The 14391-nt window shown below is 41.4% G+C and overlaps 1 protein-coding gene across 1 annotated transcript in view; it reads left to right on the top strand.

The window, feature by feature from the left end:
- The window catches only part of GAS6 (growth arrest specific 6), a 39864-nt gene extending 28475 nt beyond the window's left edge, over positions 1-11389 (top strand). Inside the window, exons 11-15 of the mRNA XM_015638645.1 lie at positions 2916-3080; positions 4547-4715; positions 6291-6463; positions 7251-7476; positions 10809-11389. Coding sequence (XP_015494131.1) covers positions 2916-3080; positions 4547-4715; positions 6291-6463; positions 7251-7476; positions 10809-10960 — 885 coding nt within the window. The 3' untranslated portion in view covers positions 10961-11389. The remainder of the gene's footprint in view (positions 1-2915; positions 3081-4546; positions 4716-6290; positions 6464-7250; positions 7477-10808) is intronic.
- Positions 11390-14391: the final 3002 nt, after the last annotated feature.

Here is a 14391-nt window from a genome sequence, read left to right as displayed (position 1 = left end):
GGTTTAAGTGCAGTTGTGAGCTTTAGTCTGGACTTCAGTATGCACAGAATCAAACCCTTAGTTTTGGTTAGATATTAACCAGAGGTCTTTGGATACTGGAGAGAACTTCCTATGGGTAATGAGAAAATAGCAGTTTTAGTATTTGACTTTCAGTGGATGAAAAAACAACAAGTATTTAAAAGCAAAATATATGAAAAAGCGTAAGCAGTGTTCCCATCTCTTGAGCAAAAGTTGCATACTTTAATGGAAATACAATGGCATTTTCAAAACTTCAGGCCAATATTTCTGCCTAGGTATTTTCACTGGTGTTAATCCTTCCTAAGATATTTTGAAATGAGCATTGAACCAGCATTGAAAACACAAACAAGCAAACCTCAGGAAAAAATTTAATGTGGTTATTTGTGTGTAACCCAGCTGGATGAAGTGGCACATATGAAATTATGATAGTAGAGAATGCACTTTCCTTCTGTTTGTTTTTCATTTCCAAAAACAGCCCTCATTTTGTCTTATTTTCAGTGTTCAGTTCGGTACTGCTCTGAGGACACAGTCTGGTTAGCAAAAATAATAACTTACCTGCGCTGTTAAATGTCAGGGCTGAAAGTTAAGCAATCACAAGATTGGTATTTGGTTCTAACCCTGCAGCTGACTGTAGCTCTGTCCCTTTTCAGTGCTGTCCACTTGCTTTTCAGCAAACAGTGGACAGGCTGGCTATGTGCTATGAGCTATCCAGGACATGAATCCAAAACACAAAGCTGAATGCCTTATGACTAACCATATGGGAACCTTTAACTATGAGAACTGTCCTCCTGAATGTCCCTAAGCCATGGTGGCAGGCACAAGTAGCTTCTCCTTGCCACAAGAGTGGGGGACTGGATCAGGATGCTAACTACTGAAGAGCTTCCTCTTTTGGTTTATATGTCATGGTGGTGCACCAGCAATTAAGTTTTGACTGTAAGAAGCAGGAGCTTAAACAGCCAGAGGGCATTGTAAAGTAAGCAGAATGTAATTTCCTAAACTGGAATCTGTTGAGAATTCCCACAGGGATTAGCCCCTTCTCTTATGGAAGTCTTCACTAATTTGAGTTTGCTTGTATTAAAGATCAGATGCAGCTAAGAACTCAGAATTTTTTCTTTTTTTTTCTTTTTTTAATTTTTATGTTATTACTTGCTATGCAATCTAATAAAATTTTAGAAGGCCCTTGATTTCTGGTGACCCTGTCAGTAGCAGTATTTCTTCACAGTATGGGCACTGCTGCTGCCAGCTTTTCCCAATTCCCATGTGCTTTGTCTGCCCACTGTCTGTGCCAGGAGCAGGGAGATGGTCTGTGCCAGCTCCTTGTGGCCCAAGAGCATTGGGGCAGTGGTGACCACGACACTGAGCGGAGGTGTCTGTGTGAGTTTTTGGCTACACAGCCCATGTAGCTCAGCTGTGGCTGCCAGGACCTGTGGGCTTAGGTTCCCACACACTGAATGAGCTTTGCAGCCATCCAATATCCAAAAAAAGCCTGTTTGAGACTGGCTTGTGTGTCTCCATGGAATGCAGTCTGGAGGTGTAGGTGCTACTTTAAACAAGCAAGCTGCAGACAAATAAGTTCATGTCCTGTAGGATATGGCACAGGACAGCACACCAGGTGTAAACAGTGCTGTAGCAATATGAACCAGATTGTACTGGAATCCACAAGAGAAGAAAAAAGGTTCATGAGAAGAAGAAAGTCTCTGAATAATCTTTTCAACTATCAAATTCACTTTATCTTCATTACTGAAGACAGCAATCCAAAGGGAGTGCCAGGTACAAACCTGCTCAACCCTGTCCTCCTTTGTGTTACAGCCACAGAGCAAGAGCTGAGAATGGCTGGTAAGGGATTGCAAATTGGATTTGGGACTGCAAAACGCAGAGAAAGGTGCTCAGGACCTGGCCTGCTAGCAGGGAGAGGGAAGGACGTGTCTAAACATCCTCTGAAATAGATAATGGGCTCTGTCTGTACAGCAGCTCACTGATGGAAGCAGCATCTGGGTGTCCCAGGGGACAGAGCTGTAGAGATGAAGAATGAGTAGGTGGAGTATCTGTCAGAGTGGGAAGATTATGAAATAGTGGAGGTGTGTTCCCTTCTCCTTCTCTGCAGGAGGACTGGGATTGTCTTCTGCTACAGCCACAGAAAACCCTGTTGGTGGTGGGACCCATGTCCCAAGGCAGTAGAATCTCATCTGTTGTTCATCAGTCTGATGCTTCAGCTTTGGGTATCACCTCCTCTCCCTCCACAGAAGCTTTATAGTGCCTGTCTATGTAGTCTGATTATAATCAAAATTATGAGATTTTTTTAAAAAAATTCAGTGGTAATAGAATCTTCCTAGAAGTAGCTTTTCAGAGACATGGAGGGAAAATGTGCATATGCTTTTTTGAGAGAAAAATTATTGCCTATTACACATTTTTATTACCCTCTCAAGAATTACATCCTCTGTTGTGCTTTTTGCAGGGGTTGGTATTCAAAGACTGGATCAGGGAGTCTTCTGTGTTATCTTCCACTGATCCAACAAAATACATCTTGTTTGTCTTTCCAGCTTTTCCTTTCACCTGCAGCTGCAATAGGAAGTTTCTCATTATTAAGCCATGATTTCATTTACATTTTGCATAGAACAGCCTACAAAAGTCATGTATTTAATCCAGTCACATTTATCACATGTAACTGCTCTGAAGTAGCTGGAGTCTCTTCACTATTAAGAGTAATCACAGACTGCTTTGTAGAGTAGATTTACATATCAAGATGGAATGTAACTTAAAAGGTGAATGAAGAGGTTTGGGGACCGAAAATATTTCTTTGTCCTGGGGATTTCTCTGGGGTCTGTCCTGTAGCTGAGGCTGCAGATACTAAGTTCTTTTCATACTGAATTATTCAATTTGAAATTTTGCTTTTTCAGATCTCTGTTGAGGAACTCGAAAGAAATTTGATTGTAAAGGTCAACAGGGATGCAGTTATGAAAATAGCTGTCTCAGGGGACCTGTTTACACTAGACAAGGGAGTGTATCAGCTGAATTTGACAGTAGGAGGCATTCCTTTCAAAACAAAAGACCTTATTCTACCAGTAAGTATAGCATGATAACTTGTGTTCCTTTGCATGCCTGAAGGGCTTGATTTCATCTTCTCTTGGGGTAATGTAGGTCATTCCTGAGAGCAGTTCCACCTGCCCTGAAACAGGTGTATTATCACCTTCTGGATACAGCTTTCTGTCCATTGACTATAGCAGGAGCCTAAACCAGTAGCAAAGTTGAGACTCCAGATTTTTTGATTGGTAAGTTTGGATGAGATGTATCCCACCTGCAGAGTTAGGGCACAGCAAAACTGGAGCATGTGACAGAATGCAGAGTGGTCCTGCTGGCTTGGAGAGCATGAGTGGCTCAGGGGAATCTGGAACCAACATTAGTGGCATGTTTTGTGTTGTGATCAAACTTTGTGCTTCATGTATAACATGTCACAGTTTGCTGTTTCCTGTTTAGTGAGACACAAGGAAAAACAGAAGCTTATTTTTCTTTATTTCCTCCTAATTGAAGTAGATTAAGAACATGAATAAAAGTTATTCTTTTGGGTGCTTGGGTGAGATTAGATGATTGCTGTGTTTCTGGAATAGCTGCTGCTCAGGCTGGTTTGAATGTCCACCACAAGCAAAGCTGGCACCTTGAAATCCAAATTTGCATCTGTTTATTCCTAAATGAGGTGATGAGCTTGTGGCTCTGTGACTGGGAGTGCAGCAGCTGAGCCTCACAGCTCCTATGCCTCACAAGAAGTCATTCAGGGCCACTGCATGTCAGAAACAGTAAGCTTTAGGGTGTAGTCAGAATTTAGGATTGAGAGCCAGAAACTCCTCAGGTTTTTATCCTGGCTCAGACACTTAATTCTCTCTCATTCAGTTAATTGGGGGGAGTGGTGCTGGTTTAAAGGCTTTGCAAGGAGCCTTCTCTTTACACACTGACTCACATTTTAATGCTGATGTTTGGTACAGGACAGCCTAACTAGAAGCTGGAAGGAATAAGGTGTGTACAGAATGGTGTGCTGGTCTTATGGTGCAGGTGCCCCTCCTTGAGCCAGAACCTAAAACTTATACCATGATCATCTTCAATGTCTGTCTTGTGTGTCAGGGTGTTTGCAATGACAAAATGGAATGGGATTTTCAGCCATAAGTTAGCCTCCAGCATTTGCAATGCAGAATTACAGAGCTTTGGCTACAGAACTTTAGAAATAAGTCATACTAATGATGGGCAACACATAGAGGAGCTTACAGAATCAATACAACCAAATCAGCACCTGCACTAGCTAGTGCCCTTGTGGCCTGTGTAAACAGGCTGAGCTCAGGGGAGTTTTCTGGGGAAATACCGACCACTCACTTGCTTGGGGTTGCAGGTTTGGGGTTGCAGCCTATTGGTTTGAATGTGCATAATAAGTCAAAATTGTTTCTACTGTTTGGTACCATAGTATAACTCAGTATTCCTTTGCACACAATTCCTCTTCACTGAACAGTAGTTTGAGACATAAGATACTGCTATATCTTCCTAGATAAACCCTCGTCTGGATGGTTGCATGCGAGCGTGGAACTGGCTGAATGGGGAGGACACCTCTATCCAGGAGACCATAAAGATGAACGAAAAGATGCAGTGCTTTGCTGTAGCAGGACGAGGGTCTTTCTATCCTGGCCGAGGTTTTGCTGTGTTTAATCTTACTTACAGTAAGTATGCTGGGATTTTTATTTCTGAGCTGTTGTCCTGCCATTAATCATACCTGGCTAACAAACGGTGTAACATTTAGATGTATGCCAGATTCACTGTGGATTGGTGCAGAAAAGACTAAACTTGTGGCTCTTCTCCTGTGAAGGAGGGCCTATATATGATAGTTCAAGCCAGTGCAAATATGCCCAGCATGGATTAGGTGGTTTCTGTGTAGCTCCAGTAATACATTTTACACCCAGACTGCCTCAAGTTCATCCTCAGCCTTAGAGGCTTTACATCTCTCTGTCAGCAGCTTAGGTGCTTCTGGTCCTTACCATTGTTTTCTGCTCAACAGAGAGATCTGCAAGCCATACTGCTGTATTTTGAGGTCATGATAGACAGAAAAATTAATATTGTCTATTGTCTTGGATTCACTTTTAATCATGGGGTGTCATTACTTACACTTGGGACAAATGCACTAAGCATATCTCTGATAGAAGCCAATGAAATTGGCATACAGTAATAATAGGCTTCAAATCAAACTTGTCCATACTAATGTAGTACTCAGAAAGGCATCTTTCATTGTTCTAAATTATTATGTTTGCTTATCTGTGTAATCAACTCTCAGTATTTCTGAATCCACACAAATGCAGACCATCTATTTCAGTGTTTAAGTCCTGCTCTGCAAGAGCCATCTGTTCAGCGTTGTGTGCATTTTTCCGCTGTGCCATGGTTAATTAGGGAGTACCAGGTGTCTGTCATATTACTTAGCACATGGATCCAAAAGTTGCAAAGTGAAGATAAGGGAGCATCTAAAGTGCAGGTGAAGAGGTGGAGATGACAGGACTCAGCCAAGATAAGGCCTCAGCACCTGCATTTTTTTTCAAACAATTATTCTCTCTTTTTTTTTTTTTTTTTTTTTTTTGCTTTGCAGTGGTAAGCTTAATAAGGAATGGATCACTGTATTTCAATATGTGATGAGAGGTTGCAGGAGCAGGACTGAGATCTTTCTTTGCAGCCTGCATTACCTTTTAAATTATAAGGGCACTGAGGCAGTAAGAAGAGACCAGAAAGTTTAATTCAGGGTTCAACAGGTAAAATAAAACACACCACACTTCTGAGAGATTGGTGATCAGGAAGAATTTGAGTGTAGTATGCTTATACAATTTTTTAGTTTAATACAGGCTTTCATAGAAATGTTTCCAGCATGTCAAATTTCAACTTAGATTTCTCAACAATCTTTGGGCAGACTGGTTCAAAAAATGGTTTTTGATTGACCTATCTTTCAGCAGTTCTTTGAATGTGTCAGATTGGCAGCCATGGGACTATAACAAAATAACTCTTTGTGATAAAAAAAAGCTTAATGTTATCCTTTGAATTCTGAAAAGCAGCAGAATGCATAAGGTAACACAAGGAATCTGATGCCATTTTCTTGTCCAATTTTATGTTCAGGTGCTTTGGAATGATTTTTTTTTTTTTTAAATAAAAAAATGTGACAGTCCCTCCAGATGCTCATCTGCCTATGCTCTTCTCCAGGGAGGAATTGAACAGCTTACCCACTTAACACATTGTCCTATGAATTTATTTTTCTGCAGTACAACCTTCTTCTGGAAATGAAACCAAGACAAATTGGGAAATTGAAGTAAATGCTGTAATTCAGCCAGCAACAGACACTGGTGTGCTGTTTGCCCTGGTTACAGAAGAAGCATCTGTCCCTTTATCACTATCTCTGATTGACTATCACTCCACAAAGAAACTGAAACAACAGGTACAAACAAGTATTTTTGTAGAGAAGTTTCCTTGCTGTTTCCTGGTAACTGGAAGTCAATTTCAAAAACAGTTGTCAGGTTTGCTGCCTGCCTCATTATTTGTCCCACCTGTTCAGAGCACAGTCTGAAACAACAGTGCTTGCCTGAAGTTCTGCCTTACAGGTGTGTGTCAGATGCTAATGGAGAGCTCTTGACAAATGTGGCTTAGGTAAAAGACAGAACTGCTCTCTTGAATGCAGGCTTTTTTTTCATTTTCCTGGCACAGAAACTGTTTAGTGCCATAAACCAGGGATTTCTATTCTCGCTTATCAGTATGTGTCCCAAAGTAGCCAAGAGACAGGCTTTAGGTGTGGGAAAGATGCTGGAAAAGACCAGTTTTGGTGCAGTGTTGAAGCTACTATTTAATGGCATTCATAACAAAGGGCTAGATTCTGGCATTCCACAGGGGTAAACCAGGGAGGATTTCACTAACTCACATGAGCCAGTTTTCATTTATAGTTGTTTCTGTTGGTTTAGTTCCAGTGCAATGTAATGACTTCAGCAAGACCCACTAAGAACTCTCTCTGACAAAACATGATTTCAAGAATTAGTCCCACTGGTTCATTGGTTTTTCATCTATGCAATGAACTCAGAACACAATCAGCAATAGTAATAAGCCTAATTCTCTGGAGGCTCTGCAAAATATTTGTAATAAAGGGCACATTGGGCTCATCCTGGTACAGGGTAAGTGTAGCTAGGTATTTTTCTGCTCACTGCCTGTTTTTCTTTCTTTCCCCTGCTGTTCAGTTTATCATCGTGGCCTTGGAGAATACAGTTGTGTCCAGACTGGCAATAAATCTCTGTGATAAGAAGGAACACTCTGTAGACATCCTCCTCCAGAAAGATCACTTATCCCTGAGGGTAGATGGGGTAGCAGGAGAGAGTGAACTAAGCAGCTCTGAATTGGAAGATAGTCTGTCTATCTTGGAGAGCTCTTTGCAGTCAACGAAGACATACGTGGGAGGATTGCCAGGTGAGCCTCCAGTTTTGTACCGTGGACCACAGACTTCCAACTTGCCTTGGTGAGCTGGGAGTCAGGGAAACTGTTTTTGTTCAAGCTGTGAGACTCCTCTGTTTCTGCTTGAGCAGGCTTTGTCTGCAGTGCAGGAACATAATGGATCTGGGGTTGCACTTTCCTTGAATGATTGTGTCCTTCTCAGGACAGCTGGAGGCAAAAATAGAGGGGATTTTGCTTGTTCAACAACAGGAATGATTTAATCTGAAGGATTGCTGTAAACTGTGTTATTATCTTAAACCTGGTAAAATCCAGAGGAGCTGGACTGCTGGTTCATTAATGTAATGAAGCTGTGGGAGCACTGCTTGAGGGGAGTACTAGGGCCTCAAGTTGTTTTCCCTGAAACTTGGCAAGCCCAGAGTGGTGATTCTCCCTGGCTGATGCTCTCTTTGAACTGGTCACAGCACGACACAGTTAATTGACTGCCTCCCAGCAGAGGGCACGTAGGGCAGAACCAAGGGGTTAACACCACTGATAGTTTCTTTGGCTTTTCAGGAACAGAGGGGTTTCTTCTGGGAGGTCAGTTTGCTCCTCTTTTCTAAACCTGTAAAATCAAACTTTCATCTGAATCGTGAGTTTTGGCCAGGTTTGGGAGTTTGTTTCTTGTTCTGCCTGAACTGGTTTATCAGTCCCTTCTGCTGAGGAATGCTCTTAAAGGAACACTTACGTCTCTGATGCACATGATGCCAGCAGCTAAGCAAAATCTTGCCCTTACTTGCCCAAGCAAGGGAGAGGTACAAATGTTGGCCCCTTGGTAGCTGCCTGAAGCAGTCAGGCTGAGGTGCCACATGAGCTAGGACACTTGGCTGTCTCCACCATGAGCAAGAGTTCACAGAGGTTTTATGCTGATGTTGCAAATGGCTCTCAGTCACACCTGAAAGGGGGAGGCCACATCCTCTGGCAGGAGCAGAGCTGAAATCCCAAACACAGCATTTTCCAGTCTCAGATTGAATTATGTAAGCTGGCCATTGCACAGGCAGGAGAGGTTGCCTGCTTTCTTTTAAGCAGCTCTCGGATGCACAGCAGAGATTTCCACAGCTCAGAAAATTATCCCATTCTGTCACTGTCCCAAGTTCTCTGTGGTTTGCTCAGGCTACCTGTGCTGGGTGCAGGGCTGGTTTTAATTTGCCAGAACTAAGTGTGAGATACCATGGCTGTGGCAGCTCAGACTCAGCTGGCTGCTGTAGGTTTAGCTACTATCCCCTCTTTGATCTGCTTTGCTTAGCAACGGGGATTCCTGCCAGCACTCTGCTTTTGCCATTGAGAGGAACCCAGCACTGAGAAACCCTGTCATTTGCCAAATAAATAAACATTTCAGCACTTCAGCTGGATTAATAACTCTGGGCTAAGTAATGATAGTGAATGGTCAGATCTAAGTGAGTTTGGCTCATTCAGATTTTGAAAACATTACGTAGTTTTTCGTTTTTTCCATACTTCCATACTGTGTGGAAAAAACAGTATAGTGGTCAAACTTCACGTCTTTATTCCATTTGCACAAATAAAGAAAGAATTCTGGATCCAAATATGAAATATATCTCATCCTAAGCACAGCTAGTGTTGCAAATGTGGAAGAAATACAAGAGTTGCAACAGATAAGAGGGAATGTGTAGGCATTTATTACATTTTCTATAGGCTTTTCAGTTCTGGTAAGTCCTAAATTATGTGATGCATAGGTGATTTTTCAGGAAATATGCATTCCACCAGGTGAAAGAACCTTTAAACTTTTACAAAGTTTAAATAAAAATTTAAACTAAATTTAAATAAGTTAAAATCTTTGCATGACCACATTTTGGACAGATCCATTTCTAGTCAAAACAGAAAACGAAGTATTTCATCTGATTTACAGCTACAACACAGAGAAAAATAATTTTTAATCTCTAACAAATCCATCTGAAAGCACACACTGTGTTTCAGCCAGCCCTGTGGCACATGTAACAGCAATATGCTTCGTTCCTTAGAGGAGTCTTCAAGCTGTGAAGACAGAGCTTCAACTTCTGACTCAAAATTTAGTTTACATTTATCTGAGGTATTACAACAGAGAGGCTGCATTCCTTTAAGCAGACTTTGCAGATAAACTTTGGTAAATGTGGAGGAATGGGAAATAGATAACATCATTAGTTAAAACAACTACTGAGTAATGGTACTTCTCATCTAGGAAGCTGAAAAGATTTTTAGTATTTCTTTGTGGCTTACAGATCTCCCACAAATGTTCTGTCTCTCACTCAGTCATAGATTGTGTCTGAGCTGTGTCTGATCACATCAGCCCTGCATATCTCCAGGCAGAACACTTTAAATTTCATATAATCTTGGGTCAACAGGACAACCTATTGTTCTAGTTGTCCTTGCTTTGATGCAAATATAAGTGACTTATTTAGCTACCTGAATCACTGTAAAGTTAAATATTCTTTTAGGTGTTCATTATTTTCCATTGCACAACCAGTTTGATTGGCTCAGCTTTGGGTTGTAAATAAACTAATGACCTTTGGGGAAAGGTAGAGGACAGAGCTCATGTAGGTTTTCTTGTCGTTATGTTAGTGTGTGGGGTTTTTTGTTTGTTTATGGTCAGGGTGCATATGATATTACAGAAGTTAGTAGTTAGACTGACTAATTTCCTCTAGTCTATTGGATTGTACTTATTGTCTTCTTCCTTGCCATCTGTTTTCTGCCTCTGGTAAACTGATTAAAAGAACATCAGTGTGGATCTCCACAGTAAAATTTAGTCTCATTAGTCTGACCAATTCAACTGATGCATTCCAGCACCTTTCTGATGAAGGCCAGCAACCTTCCTGTGCTCATACACAGCAAAATTGTGGTAAAGACGAGTCCAGCAAGTGCTAGAGGTTGCATATGGGAAATGCTTTCCTGTCATAAAATTCTTCCTATAATCTTTTGGAAGCTATTTTGAAGAGAAAGAGCTTTAGGGGAAGGTCTAATGTCTCCTCCAATAACAAAGCAGAGGGTCTGGAGATGGAGGGGGGAAAACATGGGGCTGTGTGAGCACATTGTGCCACTGCAGTGAAGCCTTGCTGCTGTGCAGCACAAGGTTTCGTGGTTTCATCACGTCTGGAGAGCTTGCAGAGATACAGAACAGCTGAGAAAGGGTTCAGCCTGGGAGAAGGGCTTTTGTGCACCAGGACAGATGGTGTTTTCCTCATGCCTGGGCAGAGGGAGGTAGAACCACTAGCATGGAAAGAGGTGAGCTTGAATTCATTGAAGTGAGAGCCAATGAGCCTAGGTAGGTATTTATTTAAAAGCAGCTGTCAGAGATAAATATCTCCCCTTTCCCACAGACGTTCCTGTCACTTCCACTCCAGTCACCGCGTCCTACCACGGCTGCATGACCCTCAAGCTGAGCAACACGGCACTGGACTTAGATGAGGCTCTCTACAAGCACAGTGATATCACCTCACATTCCTGTCCTCCAGTCCAGGAGGGTCAGTAGGTACCCCTGCAATGCGGAAGTTTTATACTCAGAAACTTTCAGTGCTTTTCTTTTTTTAAAAGATATAAATTATTCAGATCTACCGCACTGCGTGTATAGTTTCTCTTAAACACTGAAGTTATGTAGAAGCTACTGATCCTTATGTCAGACTGATTATTGAAATACTCTTTGCTTTGAGGTTTAAAGGTTGTAATATATTTGTAAATAGTTCAGAAGACTAATATTAAATAAGTCAAAAGTACAGAATATACTGAAAGTGAATGCTATCTTTAGACTGTAAGAGACAGTTTCATCTGTAATGTGGGAAACCTACATGAGTGTGGACTGGAAGAAAAATAATAATTCTGTATTATTTTTTATTACCAAACATTGCTTTCTGATTTGCAAAACATGAGAGAATAAAATATTTACATACAAGTTTTTAATTTACCTGTACTGAGATTATTCTGTGTTCTGGTATTTGGAGACAATGACTTGGACTGTACATGATGTGGAGGTTACACTGGGGGGAGGGGAAAGGGCTGCTTTTTTGGTTTGGATTTTTTTAAATTTTTTTTAATTTTAGTTTGAGGTTGGGGGTTTTTAATGCTTACATCAGTATTTCATATCTTCTCAGCTGCAGAGCAAATAGTGGCTGCTATTCTTGCTGCTAGAGTTTCTCTTTCTGGTACCACAGAAAGAAGACTCTGTTGTGACCTTTAGAAAAACTCTTGGTCAACAGAAAATGGAAAATGAAGTTGGGTCAGCAGGAAACATTTAGAAGAAAAGACTCAATAACTTGAAAGCCATACGGCTTTTGTGTCAATAGCTGCTGGAGCAAATGATGAGGTGTTGAGAATTGGGGAATATTATCTGGTGATGACATGTTTTTGCTGCTGCATTCTTAGCCTGGCTCATTCTCTGTGAGCCTAGTGGGAGCAGAGAGGCTTGAGCTGTGAGAGTTAGCCAGGCTGAACTGCATGAGGTGAGAATATCTGTGGGGGTTTATGCAGGAAAGGTTTTAGAGCCATAAAGTGTGTTCAGCTTTTCAGCTATCTTTCTGAAGTTGGGATGGGCTTTGCCTAGCCTGTCTTGAGTCACTTAAATCTTGTTTTAATTGGTCTTTGTCTTGCATCAAATAAATAAACTGAGTAATAGTGGTATATGCTGTGGTGCAAAATCCAAGTACTGGGTGGCTAATGTTACATCACCCTTCAGAGGATCAGCATGAAAAAGGCCTAATTCTACAAGGTCGTTTATAAATTATTCTTGGCCAGTCATGTTATTTTCCCTAAGCAGATAAGGAGATGACACATTAGTCTAATAATCCTCACGTGCGGTGACATCTGTGACCCAACTGTGAAGATACAACTGTCCCAGAGGAAAAGAGGAAAGAAAGGGAAGACTGTTCCAAGCATATTTTCTGGCAAAGATCCGTGCTTTGATTATCAGAGAAGAGGAAGGTACCCTATTTGCTGTTAGACATGGCATCATAGCTTCTTATCATGAGCAAATCAATTAGCAGTAGTGCAATAGGGCAGAAAAGAACAGAACTTTATCACTTTCAACCAACCTACTCATTTATACTTGGAGAAGGATCTACTTCAGGTCAGACACAAGTTTGAAAGGAAATTTCCCTCTACCTTAGTGGCAGACTGTGCATGGAGAGGAAAACCAAGGAAGAGTTCTATGTTTTTGCTTTTTTCAGCTGAGCAAGGGAAACCACCTTGTTCCTGAAGGTGCTTAATGTTACAGCTGGTGACACTGGATCAATTTGTGATTTGATGGAGTACCCAAGAAAGATTAGATTTGTTTCTTCAGTAGGAGCTGGAAATCTTAAAGATACTCTGTTTAATGAAATGTCCACACTGCAGTGTTTTATTTTCTGTACGTTTTTAATAGCTATTTTAGTCCTTTACTGAAATAGAACTCTGTGCTTGTTTTTGTTAATATTCTTCACAGTAGCCAGTATGGGGCTGTAGTTTAGGTTTGTGCTGGAAACAATGTTGATAACTCTGGGGTGTTTTAGGCATTGCTGAGCAGGGCTTGCACAGTGTCAAGACCTTTTCTGTTCCTCACCCCAACCACCAGTGCTGGGCATGGGGGTGCACAAGGAGTTGGGAAGGGACACAGATGGGACAGTTGGTCCCAAGTGACCAGAAGCATATCCCACACCATATGGCCTCATGATCAACACATAAAGCTGGGGGACAAAAGGGGAAGGGAAGGGACACTCAGAGTGATGGTCTTTGTCTTCCCAAGTCACAAGTCACTTCTTCATGAAACGTTGCCCAGCTTTCCTGGAGATGTCTGAGCACCTGCCTGCTCACAGGAAGTGGTGGATGAATTCCTTGTTCTGCTTTGCTGGTGTGTGCAGATTTTCCTTTACCTATTAAACTGTCTCTATTTCAGCCCACGAGTTTCTCACTTTTACCCCTCTGACTCTCTCCCCAGTCCCAGGGACAGAAAGTGAGCGAGTGGCTGCCTGGGGCCAGGCTGCCGGCTGGGATTTAACCACAAAAATCTCCCATCTATTAAACTTGGAAAAACTCCACTGAAAAAAAAATACAGACTCGGAAGACACATTTTTAAACAAAGAAGATGAAACAAGCCCTGTCTTACTTTGTTCTTTTCAAATCAAATATGCTAGCAAAATAGTTTCATGTCTGGTATTTTTGTAAAATCTCTGTGGTAGTTCTCACAAAACTACCATGTGGCATAAATGAATCACAAACATGTCTGACCTTTGTGTTAATGAAAGTGACACTATTTATGAGGCCAGAATTATTTTGGGTCCTGGAAATGTGAGTCCTGTGGTATGTTATGGTACTCTGCAGTTCCATACTAAATGTCACATGTGCAAGAACATTTAATTTTCTAATTCAGAGCAGAAATTGCTCCTGGACTTTGCATATCTGTGCATATATATGAAGATATTTTGCATAGTCCACAATGCACCCTTGAGTCAATATGTGGTTTAGAAGAGAAACTCAGAATTTCTCAGTCTGGAGAATGACAAAAGAGGTGGGGAAGTATGTGGGGGGGGTGGGGGTAGTGTAAAGGTGAATTTTTTCCATACCCTACCTCAGTTCCATACTGGAGAAAGGTCTGGAGGAAGAAGCAGCTGCAATAAACATTCCTTCATTCCTTCTCAGTCACTTGTTTCAACCCAAGAGAAACATTGATTTCATCCTTGTTCAGTTAGCCTAGGTGCTCAACCCAAAGGGATCAAGTCTGTTCTGGACTTTGAGCCCTCAAAATAAACCCAGGTGGTTCCCCTGATAGTATTCCTAGCAAGTAAAGAAGTAGATGTGTAACTTCACTTATTTCATAATCAGAGTGTGTTTCACAGCATCTATTTCCAGAAGAACTAAGCATTTTGTATGCATTAAATTAATGTCTAATTTCCCTCAGCCACATTCTTGTAACTCACCTTGTCAACAATACACCTC

The sequence above is a fragment of the Parus major genome, chromosome 1, assembly GCF_001522545.3.
Source record: "Parus major isolate Abel chromosome 1, Parus_major1.1, whole genome shotgun sequence".
Classification (NCBI taxonomy): Eukaryota; Metazoa; Chordata; class Aves; order Passeriformes; family Paridae; genus Parus; species Parus major.
This window is presented reverse-complemented; position numbering and strand designations above follow the sequence as displayed.